The sequence below is a fragment of the Myodes glareolus genome, chromosome 6 (assembly GCF_982192425.1).
Source record: "Myodes glareolus chromosome 6, mMyoGla1.1, whole genome shotgun sequence".
NCBI classification, from domain to species: domain Eukaryota; kingdom Metazoa; phylum Chordata; class Mammalia; order Rodentia; family Cricetidae; genus Myodes; species Myodes glareolus.
Window position 1 is genome coordinate 6,624,205 of NC_142031.1, and position 24,665 is coordinate 6,648,869.

Consider the following 24,665-nt stretch of genomic DNA (forward strand, 5'->3'; position numbering starts at 1 on the left):
CAGGAAATGCCAGCTGGAATCTGGCAAGGTTCTCAGACACTGATGATTCCCCCAACAGCCAGGAGAAAGGGCAGAGGAAATGCCACCCTCCAGGAAGCCCCTGTTTCCGGGTGCGCTGTGCCTCGGGCTCTTCATATCCCTCCAGGTCACTCATCACGCAAGGCCCACAATGGCTGCACTGTGTGGCCCCTGGACTGAGTTTCCAAAGATGTTGAACAACCAGACATGGGTTAATTGGCTATGGTAATGCCCTGGGAGGAGGTGAGACACGTGCACAAGGCACCAAGTCAGAAGGGCCATTGTGGGGAGGGTGTTATTGCTCAGTGGGTGCAGCAAGGGCGGATCAGCCAGCTGGACCCGGTAAATTGTTATTTACAATTTCTGAGCTCTTAAAAGAAGTGCTGCCCAGAGTTTTGCTGCTTTCAGGCCTTCAGCATCTACCATGAGGGTTCTGGTGACTGTGGTGTCCCTGTTCCTCCTGGGCATCCAGGCTGAGACTCACTGGACCTACTCAGGTAAGCAGCCACCTGGCACTTCCAGACAGCGTGACAAGCCAGCCCTCCGGTGCTGGGTGTGCGTCCTCTGGTGGGGTCCACCTGCTCTTTGGGTTCACATGTGTTTTGCTATCTCTGAATGAACAAATAGACTTTCAATCCCAATGAAGGAGAAGAAGAGACAGCGCTCCCCTGCCTCAGCCCAGTTTCACTTGGCGGCTTTAAAATCTGTTCCACTCAGTATTGGCTGCTCCAATAGCCCACATCTTCTTATAAAGCTGTTGTTATCCAAATGTGTGACAAATGAGACTTCTAGAAAGGACACCTATAGCCTCATAGGAAAGACTACTAGACCACAGATAGCATTCTCCTCAGACATGTGCCTACTCCCAGTTCCCCCAGGATACAATGGAGGATGCCTTGCCTCCTGCAGAACCCTCTGACTTTACCTTGAGATGTCCAGTCAGACTGCACAAAGGGAACTTGAAATCTTCCCACTTGTTATCCCCATAAAACCAGGTTGGGAGTTGGGGTATCTGGGGGGAGGCTGGAGGCCGCTAGATGGTGCAGGAGGTCAGAGAGGCACAGGGCAAAATCTGCCCTGCATGGCTTGATCATCCAGAGTGGATTGTAAATCCTAAGTCAAGGTGACAGATTCAGGGACATTGTAGAGGCTCAGACAATCCAATTCATAGGGCAGCTCCATTAATAATCCTGTCCTAAAAGGAGCCCACACCTGCCTGGGAAGATAGGAACTTCTGTGTCTTACTGGTGGTGGTGCAGAGGTGACAGAAGACAGAGGATTCTGGGGCAAATTCTTGTCTTCCTTATGGTAGCAGAGACTCCCAGACTGGCACCTGGAGTCTGCAGGCCTGGAGGACGCAGGGTGACTTTTGTAAGTGCCCAGGAGGACAGCGTGTAAGCTGCTCCACGTTTTCCCTCCCCTAGCACTAGGACTGGAGCCCAGCCTTGTTGTGCTGGGCAGGCTCTGCTGTTGAGCTGTGCCCCTGGCTTCTTCCCAACGTCCAGGAGACCCAGACCCAAAGCACTTGGGTCACAGAAGGGTGTGCCTCAGGCCTCTTTCCTTGATCTTGGTATTTCACCTCTAAGAAAGAATTGTTTAAAAATTGGTTTGAATTATTGAATGGGACGAGAAGAGGATCAACTTTTCTGTGGATGGCAAACCATGAAGCCCCGACTGGAGCTCAGTTCCTACCTAGAACAAACCATGCACTCACGGAGAGCTACCTTTGCAGGTCCTCAGCTGCAAATAGCTGAACAGTGCTGGCCATGATAACAAACGCTTTTAATCCCAGTACTCAGGACGCAGAGGCAGGTGAATCTGAGTGTCAGGCCAGCCTGGTTAACAGTGAGTTCAAGGACAGCCAGGGCTACATAGAGAGACCCTGCCTTATAAACCAAAACCAAACCCCTCAGCGATTTGTGGCCTCTGTCATCTGTAGTGACTGGTCGACATTCCTCTGAGCCCAGGATTATTAACCATCTCCAAAAAGATAAACTTTGCAGTCTCTTTCCTCCCTCCTTCCCTCCCTCCTCTTCTTTCTCTCTCTCTCTCCTCCCTCTCTTTCTCCCTCCCAAACTTCTTTCTTCTCTTCTCTCTTCTCTTCTTTTTTAAAGAGAGTATTTCATTACATTGCCCAGACTGACCTTGAACCTCTGGGCTCAGTTATACCTGGTATAACAGGACTGTAATCCCAAACCCCCCAAAGATTGAGACAGGAGGATTGCTACAAGTTCAAGACCAGTCAGGACTACCTAGTAAGATGTTTCATAAAACAGGTTAACACCTGGATTCAAAAGAGCTTCCTGCCTCCAAAAATAAATAAATAAATAAATAAATAAGAAATCGAAACCCAAAAAAACAACAACAAAAAACTCTCACTTCAGCTCCCTGAGAAGCTGGAATCTCAAAGTTTATTGGTTTGTGTTGCTTTCTAAGACAGTATTGTAGTGAGTGTTCGCTCTTTTCATGACCTTGGGTTATCTGGCCTGAGTGGCCTCTTAAAAGGAAGGAGGCCAGGGAAAGCATTCTCTTGGCTGGCACAGACTGGATCAGGTGGTGTGAAACAGCGTGCGATTGGACCCCAGCTTTCCAAGGACTGGGCAACTGGATTTATCATATCTCGTCTTTGTGAGTATATTTTCCCCTTTTATATCTTAATAAATTCTTGATACCCCTTAAACAGACACACATGGATTTCTCACTAAAAGTGGCACCCAGCTTGGGGCATGAACCCATGACCCTGGGATAAAGAATCCCCAGCTCTGAGGGTGGCAGAAGGGGAAGAGGGGGGAGAAGGGGAGAGAGGAGGAGAACTTGAGGGAACGGGATAGTCGAGATGAAGGAAGGACAGAGATGAGAGCAAGGAAAGAGATATTTTGATTGAGGGAGTCATTATAGGGCTAGCAAGAAACCTGACACAAGAGAAATTCCCAGGAATCCACAAGGATGACCCCAGTTAAGACCCTAAGCAATAGAGGAGAGGATGCCCGAACTGGCCTTGCCCTGTAGTCAGACTAATGAATATCTTAAATATCACCATAGAACCTTCATCCAGCAACTGATGGAAACAGAGGCAGAGACCTGCATTAGAGCACTGGACTGCGCTGCCAAAGTCCAGTTGAAGAGTGGGAGGAGTGAGAATATGAGCAAAGAGGTCAAGACCATGATGGGCACACCACTGAAACAGGCTACCTGAGCTAATGGGAGCTCACCAACTCCAGCCGGACAGGGAAGGAAAGAGCATAGGTCCAAACTAGCCCCTCTGAATGTGGGTGGCAGTGACACCAAGATTTATCACTACTGCTTGAATTGGCTCTTTTGAAACCTATTCTCTTTGGATGGATTCCTTGCTCAGCCTAGATATAGTAGGGAGGGCCTTGGACCGTCCCCAAAGCAACATGCCTTATTCTCTCTGAGGAGTGAATGGGGGTGGGGTGGGGGTATAGGTGGAGGGAATGGGAGGAGGGGAGGGAGTGGGAACTGGGATTGGTATGGAAAATAAAAAAGATAGTTCGTTTTCTTTTTAACATAATAATAATAGTAATTAAAAAAGAAGAATCTCATGCTCTACCAACTGAGCTAGCTGGGCCCTCCCTCCTTCCTTTTAAGAGGTCCTGTAGGCAGGTGAGAAGCACTGCTTTCACCAAGGAGCCCAAGGTCATGGGTGGAGCAAACACCTGCTACACAGGGTCGAATATTGCACAGGCTGGCCTTCAACTTGGTTTGTAGCTAAGGATGACCTGGTACTTCTGATCCTCCTGCCTCCTCCTCCCCAGTGCTGGGATTCCAGGCCTGTACCACCCTTTAACAGGATGCTTTTCAGATGCCCTGTACCCATGTGGTCACCTAGGTGGTCTTGTCTTGGCCTTCCTGTCAGCCCAAAGAAGGGGTTGGAAAAGAAAACAGCTGCTGTCTGTGGAAGGTTCCAGCACAAGGGAAGCCAGGGCCGCAAGCACCAGGCTTGGAAGGAAATCTATATTCTCTGAAAATGAGGTTAGGGGTTATTGGTAGGCCTAGGCTCCCCTCAGGGCATTCATCAGCTGTGAATACTAGAAAGAAGTGGGCCAGCTAGCTACTCTGCAGAGGAGACCCCTGGACACGAATCATCAGCTCAGGTTCTTGTGCCAGTAGACGCAAGGAAGAGTCAGAATGAGCACCATCGCCACACCCGGCTTAGTTTAGAGCTCTTCTGGCCGGCCCTATGTTTCCAGAAGACTGACCCCCGGGTCCTCCACCCGGAAGACCCTGGTCTGCTAAGAAGTCTTGGGGAGGCTCTGCTGGGTTACTCTGAACTGGGCTCCACTCTCTCCTGCTGCAGGGGAGGGCCTAGAAGAGAGTGACTGGTCGAAGGAGTACCCTGACTGCGGTGGGCAGAGGCAGTCGCCCATCAATCTTCAGAGTAAGAAGGTGAAGTTCAACCGGTTCTTGAAGCCACTGACCCTGAGTGGCTACGAGGAGGATGGATTGGAGTTCTCCATGACTAACAACGGCCACACAGGTAAGGGGGCGCAGTGGGCCTGCGTGGAAAGCTGGTAGTTTGCGCGCATGCCAGGAGCAGCGTGTATGTAGATCCAGAACACAGCTAACAGAAACCCCGGGGACTCTTCCAGAGACGGGCAACAACTGTCCCTAAATCCAACCCCTTGTGGGCTCCTCAGAGACACCGGGGTCTTGAAACCTGAAAACCCGTGTTCAAGTCCCTGGGACCTACACTATTAAAGGAAAGAGTCGACTCTCAAAAGCCGGTTGACTTCCACACAGGCTCCAAGGCGGTCATTCCCCCACGCCCACCCCCAAATAAATGAATGATAATACTAACAACAATAACAACAACGATAAAATCCCTGCCAGAAGTGGGGGCACACACTTTTAATTCCAACATTTGAAAGGCAGAGGCAGGTGGATCTCCAAACAATACACTGAAAGACCCTTACCTGAGTCTGTTTGATGCACCAGCAGGGCCAGGGCATTCAGAGGGTGACTCGGCTTACCTGACAGGGTGTTCTGACAGAGGGTGGCTTAGTTTACCATCCCTGTTGTTTTTATGCAGCTCTGCCCGGTTTCCGTAGTTTCTGTATGGAATCTATTTAGCTACAAGCACCTGAGAGATAACTCAGTTTCTCAAAGGTTCAAAAAGAATCCCCCTCAGTTTCTCCAGAGACGGGGGTGGGGGGGGGGGGAAGAATGTGCGTAACAGTCCGGAAAGCTGAATCTTGGGAGCCCTCTCAGGGCAGCTGTGACACCCACATAGTGTGTCCTGATTCTCCACTAGGTTTGTCTTTGAGCCTCATAGCAACCCCAGGATGGGAGCATTGTGTGGGGTGTATTAATATGTGAGTGTATGTGTGTACACACGCGCGTGTGTAGGTACATATGTGCACATGTAGATAAAATCCAGAGATTAACATCCAGTATCTTCTTCAATAGCTCTCTTAGTTTTTAAATTTTTGTTACATCTATTTATTTATTTGTATGTGTGCAGTGGTGCCTCCTTCTATTATGATGGCCATAGAGCTCAAACTCAGGTCGTCAGGCTTGGCACCAAGTGCCTTGACCACTGAGCCATCCCTGCATCTTAATTTTTGAGACAGTCACTCACGACTTGGCTAGACGGGCTGCTACGTTTGCCTGCTACCTTCCCTAGGGCTGGGATTACTGTGTGAAGCTCTGTATCTGGCTTTTTATGAAGGTGCTGGGGTTCCAAACTCGGGTCCTCACGCTTGTGTGGTAAGCGCTTCAGCCACCGAACCAGCTCCCTAGCCTGTCTTTGATTTTTGAGTTCAGCTAAGCATGGTTGGTCCCAAACTCCGAGCACCTTGAGCTCTTAGCTGTCCTGTCTCTACTTCCCAAGTTCTGGGATTGGCCGCCTGCACCCCACCCCCCAGGCATGACTAAGGGAGGCCATTTACTGGCAGGAAACCTGAGGTCTCAGGAGGCCACGGGTTTACTCAAGATCATAGTTACTAGTGGCCCAGTGACACAGACCCAGATGTTTGGTTCTCAGCCCTTTTTGGTGCCTCAGCATTGTACCTGGTTCCTGGGTGAATCAGTTTACTGTCTATGCACAGGTGCGTGTTGCCTCATTGAGACAACAAAACCAAATTCCAGTTATGGGTCGGGTGAGTGGTAAGAGGGAAAACAGAGCCATGCCTGTGAGTAGCCCCAGGTACTGTGGCTGGGACTACTAAGATCCACAAACTACTAGATTTTGAGGTATTGGAGGGCTCTGTGTTAAGTCTGTGTTCTACTTTTGGGCTAAATTTATCATCTATTTGTAAAGAGTTGTTTTATTATTTTCAGCTATATGTGCACGTGCATGTGTGTTCGTCTGTATATGGTCTGTGCACATGAGTCCAGGTGCCCTCAGATGCCGGGGGCCTCAGCTCCTTCCCAGAGTTACAGGCATTTGTGAGCCACCTGACAGGGGTGCTGGGAATTGAATTTGGGTCCTCCTCAAGAGCAGTCTTGTTAGTTGCTTAAGTCTTGTTAAGTCCATGTTAATTGCTGAGTCAGCTCTCAGGTATCCACAATCTGTTTCTGTAACAGATAGGGAAGGAGTCTCCATGTTGTCCATGTTGATTTAAAATTATGTACAAGTGGACCTTCTGTCTTGGCCTCCTGAGTGTTGGGACTGCAGACATGCCCATCTTATATTCCTTCAATGATAAAGTGTCTGTTTGGGTGTTTTGCTGGTTTTCAAAATCAGCATGCTCATTTTTTTATTGCTGATTTTTTTTTTCGAGACAGGATTTTTCTGTCCTGGAACTCTCTCTGTAGACTAAGCTGGCCTCGAACTTACAGAGGTCCACCTGCCTCTGCCCTCTAAGTGCTGGGATTAAAGATGTGCACTGCCATGCCTGGTCTTATTATTGAATTTTAAGAAGCCTTTATTTTTTGTAAAGATTTTTATGTTTATGAGTGTTTGCTTGTATGTGTTATGAGCACCATGTGTGTGCATCGCCTGTGGAGGCCTGGAGAGGGCACTGTTCTCCTGGAACTGGAATTACAAATGGTTGTGAGCTGCCACGTGGGTGCTGGGAATTGAAGCAGGATCTCTGGAAGGCAGTCAGTGCTCTTAACCTCTGAGTCATTGCTTCAGTAGACTTTAACAGATGTTTATAAATCCTTTCTTGCAGTTTATCATCTATGCTTTCCTTCTCTGATCAGTGTCTTTTGCAGAACTGGGGCAGGGGTGCTATACTGTCAACATTTTTCTTTCTTTTTTTTTTTTAAACCAAGAGAAACTTTCTCTGCGTAGCTTTGTCTGTCCTGAGACTTGCTCTATAGACCATGCTGGCCTGGAACTCAGAGATCCATCTGCCTCTGCCTCCCAAGTGCTGGGAATGAAGGCGTGTGCCACCACTGCCCGGCTAACATCCCTTTTTTTAAAGACAACCCAAGATGACCTCAGTTGAGGATGACTCTGAGCTTCTGGTATTCCCATTTCTGTTTCTTGAGTGCTGGGATTATGGGAGTGTGCTACCATGAACAGTTTTTTTTTAATTAATTTATTTTTATTTTATGTGCATTGGTGTTTTGCTTGCATGTATGTCTGTATGAGGGTGTCAGATCTTAGAGTTACAGACAGTTGTGAGCTGCCATGTGGGTGCTGGGAATTGAACCTGGGTCCTCTGGAAGAGCGGTCAGCGCTCTTAACTGCTGAGCCATCTCTCCAGGTCCCTATGAACAATTTTATGTGGAGCTGGAGATCAAATCCACGGTCCAGTGCATGCTGGGCAAGCACTCTATCCTCAGCCCCCGTGATGTCATCTGAGCACAGCAAATGCTCAGATGTCTGTTGTCTGGGGAGACACTGGTTAAATGTTCATTGCTTACAAGGAGGCAAATGTGTTTGGAAGGTGACTCCCTTTTCAGGATCTGGAAAGCTTGGTAAGGAGATTTGGAGACAGAGAGATTTGGGCCTGGGCTTTTCATTAGCACAGCCACAAGTTCAGAAGGGTGTGGGGTGGGAGATGACCCGGGGCGGGGGGGCTGCTTACTGGGGAGTCTGAGCCTCCCTGTCTGTGTTCTCTCCTGCAGTGCAGATCACCCTGCCTTCCACCATGGCCCTGAAAGACTCTAACGGCACCGTATACAAAGCAGAGCAGATGCACTTCCACTGGGGTGGGGACTTCGCAGAAATCAGCGGCTCTGAGCACACCGTCGATGGGATCAGGCGTGTGATAGAGGTATGTGACGACCCCCATGGGGTCCCCTTTCCTTCATGTTCCATAGTCACTTTTTATGTGTTTGTATCTACAGGTGTCATGTATGTATATGTGCATGTGAGTGTGCATGCACATATATGTGCATGGTGTGGAGGCCAGGGGTTGACATTGTCTTCCTCTATCACACATCTATCATCTATCTATCTATCTATCTATCTATCTATCTATCCACCTACCTATCTATCTAAGTATCTGGGCAGGCTCTCGCACTGAGTCTGGGTTCCAGCTATTAACTAGACTGACTGGCATTGAACCCCGGGGATCCTATTCCTACTGGCCTCAGCACTGAGATTACAGGCATGCACAACTGTGTCCAGTTCCTCTTTGTGGATGCTAGGATTGAACTAAATTCCTCATGTTCACACAACAATGCCTTTACCAACTGAGTCATCTCTCTTAAAGATTTATTTATTTATTATACTTAATAAATAAATAATAATAAAGAAGACCTCAGATTTCATTACAAATGGTTGTGAGCCACCATGTGGTTGCTGGAAATTGAATTCAGGACCTCTGGAAGAGCAATCATTGCTCTTAACCTCTGAGCCATCTCTTTAGCCCCATTGGCTCTCCCTTTCTTACTGAACTAGCCAATATGACTTTGTGCAATGGTGGTGGTACGGTGCCGGTTCAGTCACCCTGTGGTTTATTTGCAGTTTGTTGAGAACTTACTGGTCACTGCTCTGTGAGGGAACATAGATGGATTCTCTCTTCAGAAACTCGCAGCATGGCAGAAGTGTCTTGCCTGCATGGTGCCAGGCCTCCCTCTGTTTCCGCTGGATTTGCGTGTTAGAATTTTAAAACCTCTTTGGCCTGCATCCCTCCTTGCCCTGATTTCAGGCTCACAGTGGCTTCCCGAGGGAGGGGAGTTCATTGTTCACTCTCTCCTCAAGCCCCCTAGAGGCCCAAGAAGGACAGAGTGGCTCCAGGGTCTACCAGGAGGGAGGTTGGGTCAAGGCAAACAGAATAGAGACCTTTCAGAACTCTGCTTCCCCTCTTTGCATTCTCAGAGAAGTTTCTGGTCTTGGCAGTTGGGTTTGCAGCCTGCCCAGGCAGAGGAAGGTCAGTAGGCGCTGTTTGTGTGGGGAAGTCCCCATGCACTGCCCTTGACCTGCTTTCTCTCCCTCACAGATCCACTTTGTTCACTACAATTCCAAGTACGAGAGCTTCGACGAGGCCAAGAGCCAGCCCGATGGTTTGGCTGTGCTGGCAGTTCTTGTGGAGGTAGGCTGGAATTACGGCGTGGGTCCGCACCCGGGCTCCTAGGCCCGCACGTCCAAAGGAGGGCATAGCAGCCCAAGGGTCTGAATGATACGTTGTTGTCTCCATTATTTCTCTCAGTCCCTTCCTAAGTTTTCCCAGGAAAGCTCCCTCAGTGGAGGGCTGACCTTTTCCAGTCCTTGCTTGCTCCTGTGTTTTGAAGCGTGGGACCCTGGGTGATAAGAGGACTCAGAGGACCCGGGGGCGCCAAAGGGTTGACTAGACAGCTGGTCCATGAACTGTGTGAAACTTCCAATGCGGCCAGACAAAGGCACCAGCGCTGTGCTTCTAAAAAAAGTCCCCGTGATGGACTTCGGGATAGGTGCCTGGGAGCAGGCAGGAATCTGGGCTGGAGAGAAGGCTCAGTGACTGAGAGGACCGGTAGGAAGACCCAGGTTCCAGTCGCAACACTCCCGTGGCACTTTGCAACCAGTTCCCGGAGATGGGATAAGTCTTCTTTTGGCCTCTCAGGGCACCAGATAGGCACGTGGTACACAGACACACATGCAGGCAAAATATCCATACATATAAAATGAAAATAAGTAAATCTAAAAAAAATGTTTTAAAGTAGACAGGAATTGAATTCTCCAAAAGCTTAACATTAAACTGGATAAATTTACAAACAAAATGAAATACCCAATTGGTTCTATGGTTATCTCAAAAGATAAAAACAAAAACTGGTTGTGAAGGTATAAACTTGGAATCCCAGGAGAAAAAGTCAATCAGATCTAAATGGTCTGTGGTGCATGACTGTAATCCCAGCCCTCGGGGAGCAGAGGGATCAAGTCTGCGGCCATCATGGTCTGTGCAGGGTGTTCTAGACCAGACCAGGCTACACAGTGAGACCTTACCTCAAAAAACAAAATCAAGCCAGGCAGTGCACACTTTTAATCCCAGTACAAGGGAGGCAGAGGCAGGTGGATCTCTGTGAGTTCAAGGCCAGCCTGGTCTACAATGTGAGTTCCAGGACAGTCAGAGCTAAAACAATGAAACCCTGTCTTGAAAAACCAAAACAAACAAAAAAGCAAAAAAAAAAAAAAAAATAACCCCCCCCCAAAACAAAAACCACCAAAAGCAAGCTGGGTGGTGGCCACACACACCTTTAATCCCACCACTCAGGAGGCAGAGGACGTAGGAGGGTCTCCAAGTTGGAGGCCAGCCTGGTCTACAGAGGGAGTTCCAGGAGAGTCAGGACTCTACAGAGAAACCCTGTCAAAACAAAACAAACAAAATCAAACCCAAACCAACCAAATCAGCAGCAGAAAACAAACAAATAATATGCCTTTTACACCAAAAGCAACTTTACTTTCATCTTAAAACAAACAAGCAAACAAAAACTGGGCTGGAGAGATGGCTTAGTAGTTATGAGTCCTTGCTGCTCTTGTGGAGAATGGGAGTTCAGCTCCCAGCACCCACTTGACAGCTCACAACCTCCTGTGACTCCAGTTCAGCTGGGTCTGGTGCCCTCTTCTGGGCTCCAAGGGCACTGCATGCAGATGGCACACATACAAACACAGGCAAACTCTGAAACACATTAAAATAAGTCAATGAAATCAACATTCACATAAAGAGTGTCCTAGCAATAGGGCTACAGGAGCAGCTTTGCCTGAGACATCTTGTCTGCCAGAAGCCCCGGGGTCAGAGCCCAGGTAGGTGGTAGCAAGAAGCAGTCCAGTGGAGTCACATGACCTCCCTGTTTTCTGCTCAGCCTTCCCAGCTAGGAAACCAACCAAGCAGCTGGTGCGTGTGTGTCTGTGCGAGGTAGTTCTCCCTCATACTGAGTGTTCTGTGCTTTCTCCCAGGTTAATGAATACGAGGAAAATACCTACTACAGCCCCCTCATTTCTGAGCTGCTCAACATCCAGTATACAGGTAAAGATCGCCGACAGCAGGGAGAGGATTGAGTGTGGGGTGGTAGGGAAGCCTCGGCCCGGAGGGAGGTTTGGGTCTCTTTGGCTGAGGGACCTTGTTCCAGTCCTTTTCCACTGTAGGTTTGGGGGGGGGCATACCTCTGAGAAACCTGTGTATAAGTTCTTGTTCATTGCCATCTCTCCAGCTCTTAAATATGGATTTTTAGATTATTTGTGTGTATGGGTGTTTGTGTGCTCAGGCACACCTGCAGAGGCCAGAAATGTCCCCACACTCAGTGATTAAGAGCACTTGCTGCTCTTGCAGAAGACCTGGGTTTGATTCCTAGCTCCTTACAACTGTCTATAACTCCTGTTTCAGGGGATCCAGCGCCCTCTTCTGATCTCTTTGGGTACTAGGCATGTACATGGTGCACATACATACATGCAGGCAAAACACTCTTACACATAAAATAAAAATAAATTTTAAAAAGTATTCTGTACAGAGGGTGAAGAGATGGCTCAGCAGTTAAGAGCGCCTGTTCCACAGTCACCAGGACCCGAGTTCAGAACCTAGACCCATCTCACAAGCCGAGTGTCCCTCAGATCCTATAACTTTAGCCACGATCCCTTGGAGCTGGAGTGACCAGCTGTGTAAGTCACCTGACTTGGGTGCTAAGAGCTGAACAGTCGGGCTTCTCAGAGAGCAGTACATGCTCCTAACTGCTGAGCCTCTTCAAGCCTCTGGAAGTCATTTAAAGTCTAGGCTGGCTTTGAATTAATGGACATCCCCCTGCCTCAGTCTCCCAAGTGCACGGACTACACACGTGCACCCCCAGGCTTTGTTCTCTGCTCTTCACCCATCCGCAGAGCAGTAAGGGGGGGGCAGCGTTTCAGTCATCAGCTCCTTCATCCTTCGGCTTCAGCAGAGGACTTGAACGCTCCCATGCTGAGGCAGAGCCCAAGCTGTCCCTCCTGGGGCAGCAGCCCTCCGTCCCATTCCATACCGTGTCTTCTCTCTTAGGACAAATCACAACTCTGAAAAACACTAACATTTATAACTTGCTGCCTGGAAACACGGTCCACTATTACACCTACGAAGGCTCGCTCACCACTCCCCCCTGCACTGAGAATGTCCAGTGGTTTGTGCTCCGCGATACCGTCAAGCTCTCAAAGACCCAGGTAACAGCTGCTCCACGTCCCCAAAGCCTCCCTGTGACTGTCTGGCTAACAAGGGTTCTTCCAGGAGCCCGCCTCATTCCTCGGTGTTTGCCACACTCAGGCTTTGATAGTGTCTTAGGGTTGTTACCGCTGTGGTGAAACACCATGACCAGAGAAAGTTGGGGAGGAAAGGGCTTATTGGGCTTATACTTCTACAGCCCCGTTCATCGCTGAAAGAAGTCAGAACAGAACTCAGAAGCAGGAGCTGATGTGGGACCATGGAGGGCTGCTGCCTACTGGTTTGCTTCACATGGCTTCCTCAACCTGCTTTCTTTCTTTTTTTTTTAAACTTTATTTCTATTTTATGTACATGGGTGTTTTGCCATGAGCGTTGAGTCCCCCGAAACTGGAGTTAGAGACAGTTGTGAGCTGCCACGTGAGTGCTGGGAATTGAACCCAGGTCCTCTGGAAGACTAGTCAATGCTCTTAACCACTGAGTCATCTCTTCAGTCCCCTCTGCTTGCTTTCTTATAGAACCCAGGATCACCAGATAGGGTGGCACCACCCGCGATGGGCAGGGCCCTCCCCCATCAGGCCCCATAGCTGTATCTTACGGAGGCGTTTCCTCAGTTGAGGTTCCCTCCTTTCCGATGACTCTGGCTTATGTCACGTTGACAGAAAGTTAGCCGGGACTGAGGTGGGCATGGGCGTTGGAGGCCCCAGCTGACCCAAAGAGCTTGGATTCTATGCAGTGGAAGGTCTCGAGTCTTGAGTCCAGGCCGTGTAAAAGAAGCGGACAGTGAGGACAAACGTTCTCAAGCTGACTTGGCCTCGCGCCATCCCAGGTCCTTGTGCAGCTAGCATTCAAGACTCTTATGCGCCCTAGGCCACGGGGTGCTTCAGTTCTTTGTCGTGTTAAACACAGTTTTATACTCAATCTTTAAGCAGTTAGTTAATTCCAGTTTGTATGTGTGTGCACCCGAGTGTACGTCTGTTGTACTGGAGGGTATCTTTGTGAACCACGTGCATGCAGGAGGCTGTCTGAGCTCCAGGAAGTGGAGTTACAGGAACTTAGAAGCTGCTGTGTGGTGCTGGGAACCAAACTTAGGTTCTCTGCAAGAGCAGCAGGAGCTCATAACCACTGAGCCGTGTCTCCTGTGCTACACTCAGCCTTTTGAGGAGTTCTGTCAGCTGTCTTCTGCCTTTCAGAATAATAAATAGTTTAGACATGAGTCAGTCAACATATCTACCTGCCTACCAACTTACCTACCAACCTACCTACTGACCTAGCTACCTCCCTATCAACCTTCCTGTCTACCTACCAACCTATGCACCTACCTACAAACCTCCCTCTCTCCCTACAAACCTACTTACCAACCAACATACCAACCAACCTAACTATCTACCTACCTATCGACCTACTAATCTACCAATTTACCTACCAACCTACCAGCACAAGAAAAAGACAGTGTGAATGAGGGTCATCTGAGGCAGATTTACAAAGATTTCAGACAGGGGAATTACCAGACAAATAATGTAAAGGTATCTGATATGTACAAAGAAATAAGAGGTTTAAATATAGGGAAAAGAAAAAAAAGTACAAAATGATCAACCAGACTTGAGCATTTTTAGGAATGAAACTAGATTAGCCACAATTAGCAACGGAATGAACGGGTTAATAGCATGTTAGATTTAATTCAAGAGCCAATTACTAAACTGGAAGACAGAGGTAGAAAAACAGTCTAACCATGGCACAAAGAGGACTGGAGGTGGAAATGTGTGCAAGGAGAGATGGAGGAGAGAGCTAGCAGATGTCTCAAGTTCCAGGAGAGATTCAACCAGGTGTGGGGTGCATGGCTGTAGTTCCAGCAACTGGGAGACAGAGGTGGACAGATCTCTGAGTCTGAGGCTAGCCTGGTCTACAGAGTGAGCTCCAGGCCAACCAGGAGCATGTAGTGAGACCCTGTCTAAAATATAAAATAAAAGCTCACACACCTTTAATTCCAGCACTCGGGAGGTGTAGTATGAGGGCCGGCTTGTTAGGGTTTCTGTCCCTCCCAGTACCCCAACAGCCGGCAAGCAACAAAGAAAAATCACGCACAAGACTCCATAAGGTTATAAACTGATTGGCTCATTAGGTCAGGCTACTTATTAACTCTTATAACTTATATTAACCCATTATTCTCATCTATGTTAGCCATAATGGCTCCATACCTTTCTCAGCTGGGCAAGTTACATGCTGCCTCTTCAGTGATCTTCGCAGGAGTGGCTGAGGAACCTTTCTCCTCCCTAGCCTTATCCTATTCTCATTACTCCGCCTCTACTTCCTGTCTGGTTGACCCGCCTATACTTCCTGCCTGGCCAATCAGCGTTTTATTAAAATACATGATTGACAGAATACAGACAATTCTCCCACAGCATTTCCCTCTTTTTTTTTTTTAAACAAAAGAAAATACCCATAGTCCATTTGTTGGGAATGTGGGCGTAGTATTTCAGGCTACTTCCTGCTGGTTGGGGGCGCTGATGATCTTATGGGGACCTAAAGAAAATTTAGAGTTATAATCAAGTCCTGACTGAAGTATCCTGTGAGTCTTGATCATCTCAGGCAGCAGTCTTGAACCTGTTCTGGATGAAGAACTCAGACATCTGGGCCATCTATTCCTGTCGGAGATTTTTCAGGTGGCCTCCCTTGGTCAAAGGTGATTTTTCTTAACTCTGAATAAATCCAAAGCCTCTCGTTTTCTGTGGAAACAAAAGTAAAATCTCTTCTCCAAAGTAACATACCTTTTGACTTCAATTTTGAAGCCAAGGTATTTTCAAAATACCTATCTTGGGTTAGTTCAGCAGTATCTATAAACAACAGTCCTTTAGCAGCTGTTGCTCCTTCCTTAGCATTCAAACAATTCAAAGAGAGCATAATAGCATACAGTATCAAGATTCTCTGTGTATTTTCCATCTTTATGTAGCTTTATTTTAACCTCTATTTCTTTTATTTTTACTTTTACTTTTTGAGACTGGTTCTCTGTATATCTTTGTCCTGGAATAACTCTGTAGACCAGGCTGTCTTTGAACTCACAGAGATCCTCCTGTCTCTGCCTCCCCAGTGCTGGGATTAAAGGTGTATGCTACCACACCTTGAACTCACAGAGATCTGTCTCTGCCTCCCAGGCATTGGAATTAAAGGCGTGTACTACCACACCTTGAGGTCACAGAGGTCAATCTACCTCTACCCCTTGAAGTCACAGAGGTCAATATGCCTCTGCCTCCCAGGCATTGGGATTAAAGGTGTGTACCACCACACCCAACTACTCTCTTTCTTTCCTTTTAACTTTAAGAACTTTAACTTTTAGTCTGCATATACACACTGTAAACCATTTAGAGGTTTTCTTCCTCTTTGAATCTCTCTTTACTGTATATTTTTCTTTTTCTGACCATATGAGTCTTTAATTTACTAAGCAATATGGAGAGCTGTGGCTTTGACGGCTAGATCCAGCTCATTCCTTAGCTTTTCAGCCTTAAGGCTGAGGTACCAGCCAGAGCTGTGTTCACTGCCACAACTCTATGGCATTTCAAGGTCCTTGCCAGCAAGCAAGCTGCAGCATTCTGCTCACAGACCACACTCAGTCGGACTGCCTGCCTGAAAGAGTCAGAGTTTGCTCTGGCAGGACAGCCCAGATAACCGGCATTTTAAAACAGCACAGCTTTTCTCCTATTATAGCTGAAAACTGAAAAGAATGCGTTTAGCTTGTCATCAACAACATTTAAGTGTTTTGTGGCAGGACCTCTTTAAAGAGGTGTAAGGTTTTGCAGCTAAAGCTGAGTCAGGAAGCCTCTCTCAGAAGAGAGTGCTTGCTTGCCTCTAGCAAGCAAAGTAGACCTGAGAAATTGCTGCCACCAAGAAGCCATGTTTTACTCTATTTTTTTTTCAAGCTTTTTCAGGCTTTTTGTGGATTTAGTTATCCACGTCTGGGCGCCATATGTAGTATGAGGGCCGGCTTGTTAGGGTTTCTGTCCCTCCCAGTACCCCAACAGCCGGCAAGCAACAAAGAAAAATCACGCACAAGACTCCATAAGGTTATAAACTGATTGGCTCATTAGGTCAGGCTACTTATTAACTCTTATAACTTATATTAACCCATTATTCTCATCTATGTTAGCCATAATGGCTCCATACCTTTCTCAGCTGGGCAAGTTACATGCTGCCTCTTCAGTGATCTTCGCAGGAGTGGCTGAGGAACCTTTCTCCTCCCTAGCCTTATCCTATTCTCATTACTCCGCCTCTACTTCCTGTCTGGTTGACCCGCCTATACTTCCTGCCTGGCCAATCAGCGTTTTATTAAAATACATGATTGACAGAATACAGACAATTCTCCCACAGCAGGGAGGCAGATCTCTGAGTTCGAGGCCAGCCTGGTCTACAGAGTGGGTGCCAGGACAGCCGGGCTGTTACACAGAGAAACCCTGTCTTGAAAAAGAAGGAGGGCCATGAACAAAGAACCCAGACATTGTCATGCAGAAACAAGAAACAAATACTTCAAGGATGTAGACAGAATATATTTTTAGAAAAACAGGCGCTGAGCTTGCCACCTGATAAATCTCTGTTACTTATTGCTTTTATTCTGTTAACCAAACACTCATGTGGGAAGACGAAAGGATGGATGGGTAAGATCCCGAGGAAAGGATCTCGCGGGACCGCTGCACCCGAGAGTGTCCGACACTTGGCCAGCATCACACAGGTGGGACCATCTATCCAATCACTCACCAAATGCTTCCCCCCCATAAGTCACCTCATGTTGTCTGCAGGTTATGAATATGGAGAACACTATTAAGAACAACCACAACGAGACCCTTCATAACATCTACCGCAAGACGCAGCCCCTCAACGAGAGAGTGGTGCAAGCAAATTTCCCAGACTTCTTTAGCAAGAGTAAGTGACACCAAGTCTTACTTCTTCTGTATGACTTGTGGGCCACAGTGTTCTTCCCCTCTCTGGCTGGTCCCTTCTAGCTACAGAGAAGGAAGGAACGCCATCTCAAGGCAGGCATACTCACGTGGGCCAACACAGGCAGGGCAGGAGAAGATGGTGAACACTCGTTTCTCCCATCTCAGTGAGAACCGCAGAGGAGACACCACGTGGTGTGCAGCCTCCCTGATCGTGGCTATAGGTGGGTGGTAGAAGCAAGTGACAAGGACAATCCACAAACTCTTGGCTGTATGTAGTCTCAAGTTAGCTTTACTGAGCCCAAGTGAGATGATTTCTCAAGAGCCACTACCTCCCTTCCTCTGTATAACAAATCCACTCCCAGTCCACTTTAAAAATCAAATCTTGGGCTGGAGAGATGGTTCAGAGGTTAAGAGCACTGGCTGCTCTTCCAGAGGTCCCGAGTTCAATTCCCAGCAACCACATGGTGGCTCACAACCATCTGTAATGAGATCTGGTGCCCTCTTCTGGCCTGCAGGCTTCCGTGCAGACAGAATACTGTATGCATAATAAACAAAGAAACAAATAAATCTTTAAAAAAAAATCACACCTGTATCCACCCACATACAAATTAAGGCCCATTTTCACCCCCTCCCTGCAATCAAAGCCAAAGCAACTCCAACTGTCCAATGTCTGGGATCCACTCTCGATCTTCTGGGCTCCCCCAAAGGGTTTGGGGCACTTCTCCGTCTCTGCCCTCTAAAGCACACACAACTTGTCTTCTAGATCCCGACTGGTACTCCTCCACTGATGCTGAACTTTATGATGGACATCCCGTGGTACTGGCATCTCCAATGCTGGGGTCTTCTGCTGCGACCAGGCTGCGCTTTCACTAAAAGCCTTTCTTAGGCTCTCGGGGACTGAAGGGGGTCTTTGCATGACCCCCTTCAGTCCTGGGCCTTCAACTGCCTCTGAGGCTGTGCCCTCACCAATGATCTCTCTTGGCCTCTCACAGTGCCAAGCTTAGGTGCTTTCCCATGACCCCTTCCTGCCTGTAAACCCAGTACCACCTGGGTGACCCTACACATTACCGAGTTCGGCTGCCAGCAATGAGGTACAATCCTGGCAGCCTCTGCAACACAGTTTCTCTGTGCTCTCTGGAAACGCGTCCCAGAAGCGTTCACCTCAGTGATGCTGGTCTCTTCTTCATCACCGCTGATTTCTTGGCTCCAGCCGACCAGCATCAAGTATCCCAGCAAAACAAAAGTTTGCTTTAGTAGTTCTGGGGTCTCAGTTGATTCTTCAGCCCCAGCTCACCAGGGCTGCAGGATCTTAGTCAATATAATTCAAAATAACCAATGGCCCCCAGAGAGTCTTTAAACTTCGCAAGCCAGGCATCCGTCCTCTGTACCGCTCTCAATGTTCTTCCCACACAACATCCTATCGAGGCCTCAACACTCAGTGGCTTTTCTAGCCCAAAGTTCCTTCACATCCTCCCCAGAACATGGTCAGGTCTGTCACAGCAATACCGCACTATGCTGGTGACTATCTGTCTTAGGGTTTCTGTTGCTGCCACAAAACACCAGGACCAAAGGGCAAACTGTGGGAGGGAAGGGTTGGTTTGGCTTCCACTTCAGCATTGCTGTTCATCACTGAAGGAAGTCAGGGCAGGAGCTCAAGCAGGGCGGGATCCTGAAGGCAGGAGCTGATGCAGAGGCCATGGAGGGGAGCTGCTTCCTGGCTTGCTTCCCATGGTCTGCTCAGTCCACCTTCTTTTATTATTTACTTATTTAAAGATGTGCTTACTTTTGTGTGTACCTGAGCATGTGTATGCGGAGCACCTAAATGCCTGGTGCCCAGGGCTGTCAGAAGAGGGCATCAGGCCCCCGGGAGTGGAGTTACAGGTGGTTGTGAACCACCATGTGGGTACTGGGGATTGAACCCGGGTGCTACGCAACAGCAGCAAGTGATCTGCACCACTGAGCCACCTCTGCAGCCCCTCATCCTACCTTCTGGTAGAACCCAGGGCCAACAGCCCAGGGAAGGCACCGCCCACCGTGGGCTGGACCCTCCAGCCTCAATCACTAACTGAGAAGATGCCTTACAGCTGGATCTCCTCGAGGCATTTCCTCAGCCGAGGCTCCTGCCTCTGATGACTCAAGCTTGTGTCAGGTTGACACACAAAACCATCCAGTGCACCTACTCACAGCATTGACCATGGCGACTCCTATTCCTAGCGTCATGTCTGTCATGTGGGTCACTCGAATGTAGGTTAAGCAAAGAGTGTTTGGGCTCACTCACGGATCCATCTTTTGTTCCATAATTTTCCAGGTTTCCATTTTCCTTGCTATTTTTTTTAACCCTTCTTCTTCTTCTTCTTCTTCTTCTTCTTCTTCTTCTTCTTCTTCTTCTTCTTCTTCTTCTTCTTCTTCTTCTTCTTCTTCTTCTTCTTTTAAAAAAAAACTATTCTTGCAACATGTACCAAGAGACCACTTGATGCTCTGTATTCCTCATCTCAAATGCTTTCCATGGGAGACTCTTCAACTTACCCTCAGGAGAGTGCACGTGTCCTAGATAATCACCCAGACCAGGATGACCCTGGTGTCCACAAGGTCCTCCATCAGAGCCCACCCTGCTGGGTGATTGCTTCATATTCCAGGGGCAGCAGGGGACTTTGTACCTCATGCCCATCCACAGGATCTTAAGAATTGTGCCCTGTGCTGATGAAAGTGCGGAGAACAGCTGTCGTCTTGTTCTTTCTTCAGACCCAGACTTCTACACAGCCATGGGCAGCTCCACTCAGCCATGTTGTAAGGCCCACAGCATTGTACAGTTCTGTAGAATTCCATCCCGCTGGATCATATTAACTGATAATAGCATTTCATATGATCATTTCTTAACTGACCATATCAATTAATTGTAAGAGGCTGTTTGTTTATTACCGGCTGCTCAGCCCTGAAATGACCACACAGAGACTATATTATTGGCAATACTGTAATACTGTTTGGCCAATAGCTTCAGCATATTTCTGGCTAACTCCTATCCTAAACTAACCCATCTCCATTAATCTGTGTATCGCCATGTGGCTGTGGCTTACTGGCAAAGTCTGGACATGTCTGTCTCTGGTGGTGGCTCCATGACCTCTCCTGACTCTGCCTTCTTCCTCCCAGCGTTCAGTTTAGTCAACCCCCGCCCCCAGCTCTGTTCTGCCCTGCCCTGCTATAGGCTCAAAGCAGTTTCTTTATTAACCAATGGTATTCACAGCATACAGAGGGGAAACCCACATCAGTTAATCATACAGGAGAAACCAAGGAATCAAAAGTACACAGGTCAGAGGACTTGGGATGTGATTTCATGCCTGTGCATGCATGAGACTCTGACTTTGCTTCTCCAGCAACACACACACACACACACACACACACACACTGCACACATACATACACCACACACACAGAGAAGTATGACGAGCCACGCTGCATTCTCTCTTTCCATGAGGTCCTTCTAAGTTTGATCATTTAAGCCTAATCTTTTTTTAAAAAAGATTTGTGTGTGTGTGTGTGTGTGTGTGTGTTATATACATTTATGAATGTGAGTGTGGAAGCTCGAGGTCAACTCCGAATGTCTTCTTCAGTTGTTCGTCATTTTATTTCTATTTATTTTTCAAACAGGATCTCACTATGTAGCTCTGTCTGGACTGGAACTCACTCTGTACACCAGGCTGGCTTCAGACTCACAGAGATCCACCTGCCTTTGCCTCTTGAGTGCTGAAATTAAAGGCATGAGCCATCATGCCTGGCTCTCCAACATTTTTGTTTTGAGATAGTTTCTCACCAAAGGTGGAACTCACTGATTTGACTAGGCTGTCTCCATCCCGCTAGTGCCAGAGTTACAGCAGCATGCACAGTGCCCAGCGGGTCTGGACTCAGATCCCCATGTCACATGGCAGCTCCTTGATGTGGGGAGCTCAGAAATCCTTGAGTGAATATGTAAAGAATCAATGAAGTCAGTCGGGCAGTGGTGGCACACACCTTTAATCCCAGCACTGGGGAGGCAGAGGCAGGTGTGTCTCTGTGAGTTCGAGGCCAGCCTGGTCTACAGAGTGAGTTCCAGGACAGGCTCCAAAAGCTACAGAGAAACCCTGTCTTGAAAAACAAACAAACAAACAAACAAACAAATCAATGAAGTCCTGAGTGAATGTGTGTGTTGTCTGACATGGGCACAGCCGTGTCAAAGGTTCAAATCCTCAGACCACGGCAATGGCAAAGCCTTCCCCAAGTGAGGCCAGAGGGATGGGAAAGCCTTCCTCAGGTCTGAGTGCAAGTGTTGGCAGTGTGTGTAAGTATTGAGTGTCTATGAGCGATTGACCAGTGTATGAAAAGCTAGCAACCGTAGCTTCCTCCTCCAGGTGTTCACAGCCTGACACAGCTCCTGACAGAGAGCTCCTGATGCTAGCTAAGGCCTCCTTCTATGCTGAGTATGATAAACACACTAAGAGTCTGAGTTGTGTGTAGCAGGTGCACCCCGTCAGAGTAAGCACAACTCACCTGATCCCAGCTTTCCTGGAAGTGTGTCTTCCCTAGTCAAGTTTCCAGGACCAAGCTATACAGGACATGGCACTCTGCCAGCTCAGTTGTCTCTCTAGGCCTTAATTCTTCCTTTCCTTCTCCTTCTTCTCCACTTTCTTCTTTGGCGAGACAGTGTTTCTTTACATACCTCTGGCTGTCCTGGAACTCACTCTGTAGACCTGGCTGGCCTCAAACTCTGAGATCCACTTGCTTCTGCCTCCTGAGGGTTGGGATTAAAGGCCTGTGCCACTATGCCTGGCTTAATTCTTCTTTTTATTGAATGTATTCTAGGCTACAGGTCCCGTTGGTTCCCACCCGATAAAGACTGATGAGAAACTGGCAAACCATGCTGGACCAAAGAAAATTAAGAAGAAAAAGCACCATTAATGAGCTGGAATTGGCACACAGGCCCTGTGGGCTCACCCTGCCCCGCCTCTAAGGAATCCTGCCACGTGAGTCTCCTTGCTGCCTGCAGTGACTCTCTGATTAACTCAGGGAGTTACCACCCATAGAAGGAAGTGAGCTACATCGGATGGAAGAGAAGGGATGTGGGTGAGACATCACAGATGGAAACAAACCCGGATGGACATGCAGAGGAATCAAGCCTTCGACAACCTCCTGACAATCATTCATTTAAATTTGGGGGCTGGGGATGCGGCTCAGTGTCAGAGCCTTGGCCCTTGGCAAGCCTTGACTTGCCATGACCCTGGGTTCTATCCCCAGCACTAAAAAAAAATGAAAATCATTTACTTTGATCTAAGTTGTAAATCAGTCAAACTTCCCTTTAGAATTTAGATGTAATAAAGTGATTTTGGAAATTTTCATTTTTAAATTCTGTGTTATTCCTCTTTTGTGCCACTGTATTTTTAAAAAATTAGGTTTAGCCGGGCAGCGGTGGTGCACATCTTTAATCCCAGCACTCTGGATGCAGAGGCAGGCGGATCTATGTGAGTTCGAGGCCAGCCAGGTCTACAAGAGCAAGTTCCAGGACAGTTAGGGCTGTTACACAGAGAAACCCTGTCTCAAAAAACAACAGCAAAAATTTTAGATTTATTTTTTTAATGAATGTTTTGCCTCTGTGTTTGTGTATAGCATGTTTGTAGTTCCCAAAAAGGCCAAAAGAGGGCAGCAAATCCCCCTTGAATAGCAATTACAGAGTGGCCCTATGGATGTTAGGACTCAAACGAGAGACCATAGCCACTGAGCCACCTCTCTGGTGTCACTTAGAACAACCCTCTTTGCCTATTCTGAGGGACAGAGGAGGGTACGGAAGTTACAGAGCGAAGTGTATTTCAGTTTTCTTCCTCTCCTTTTGTTTTTCTTCAAAGATTTATTTATTTATTTTATGTACATTGCTATTTTACATGCAGGTATGGAGTTACAGACAACTGTGAACTGCCTTGTGGGTGCTGGGAATTGAACCCGGGTCCTTTGGAAGAGTGGCCAGGACTCTTAACTGCTGAGCCATCACTCCAGAGGGAAGTGTACTTCAAAGACTGACATGAGGAAAAAAAATTCTTTGCCCCCTTTCACATCTGTAATTTTTTTTTTAATCTTTGGAGTCTTGCCACTCAGCTTCCAAATACATACACAGAGACTTTTTCTAACTTATGAATGCCTGGCCTTAGCTTGGCTTATTTGTGGTTAACTTTTCTTTTCTTTTTCTTTTTTTTTAAAAAGATTTATTAATTTATTTATTGAACACAGTGTTCTGCCTATATTCTGCCTGCAGGCCAGAAGAGGGCACCAGATCTCATTACAGATGGTTGTGAGCCACCATGTGGTTGCTGGGAATTGAACTCAGGACCTCTGGAAGAGCAGTCAGTGCTCTTAACCTCTGAGCCATCTCTCCAGCCCTGGTTAACTTTTCTTAACTAATTATCTTGTCTACCTTTTGCCTTTGGGCTTTTACTTTTCTCTATTCTACATCTCTTTCTTCCCTTCTTACTCCATGGCTGGTCGTGTGTCCAGGTGGCTGGCACCTGGCATCCTTCTCTCCTCCCTCTCTCTTCTCTTTTTCTCCTCCTATTTATTATCTCTGCCTGGCAGCCCCACTTATCCCACTCTCCTGCCTTGCTATTGGTTTTTCAGTTCTTTGTTAGACCAATCAGGTATTTTAGACAGGTAAAGGAACACAGCTTCACAGAGTTAAACAAATGCAACATGAAAGAATGCAACACATTTTTTGCATCATTAAACAAATATTCCACAGCATAAATGAAAGTAATACATCTTAAACTAATATCCCAAAACACACATATGATATGGGATACCACTCTGTATGCTGTGAATATGTTTCATTACCATTGATTAATAAGCCTTGACCTATGGTAGGACAGAATATAGCTAGGGTAGAAATCCAAACAGATTCAGGGATAAAGAAGGCAGAGTTGAGGGAGTTGCCAGAAACCACAAGAGAAGCAAGAAGTGACAAGCCACAAGCCTCATAGTAAAAAATAGAATAATAGAAATGGGTTCATCTCAATTGTAAGAGCTAGTTAATAATAAGCCTGAGCTAATAGGACAAACAGTTTGAGATTAATATTAAGCCTCAGAGTGGTCATTTATGGTCTGATGGGCAGGAGGAAAACTTCCAGTTATACACATCTCTTTTTCTTTATGGGGTTTGAATTTTTTGTTCTTGCTTTCTTCATCTTGTTATATG

At 47.4% G+C, this 24,665-nt stretch overlaps 1 protein-coding gene across 1 annotated transcript; it reads left to right on the top strand.

Annotated features, from left to right (window-relative positions):
• The first annotated feature begins 315 nt into the window (after nucleotides 1–315).
• Ca6 (carbonic anhydrase 6) lies at nucleotides 316–22,832 on the top strand. The gene is made up of 9 exons (XM_048417853.3): nucleotides 316–515; nucleotides 4,337–4,516; nucleotides 8,059–8,207; nucleotides 9,378–9,470; nucleotides 11,309–11,378; nucleotides 12,378–12,535; nucleotides 17,318–17,441; nucleotides 18,222–18,274; nucleotides 22,292–22,832. Exons 1-9 carry the CDS (start codon nucleotides 443–445, stop codon nucleotides 22,385–22,387), a joined length of 996 nt encoding a protein of 331 aa, XP_048273810.3. The 5' UTR covers nucleotides 316–442; the 3' UTR covers nucleotides 22,388–22,832.
• Nucleotides 22,833–24,665: the final 1,833 nt, after the last annotated feature.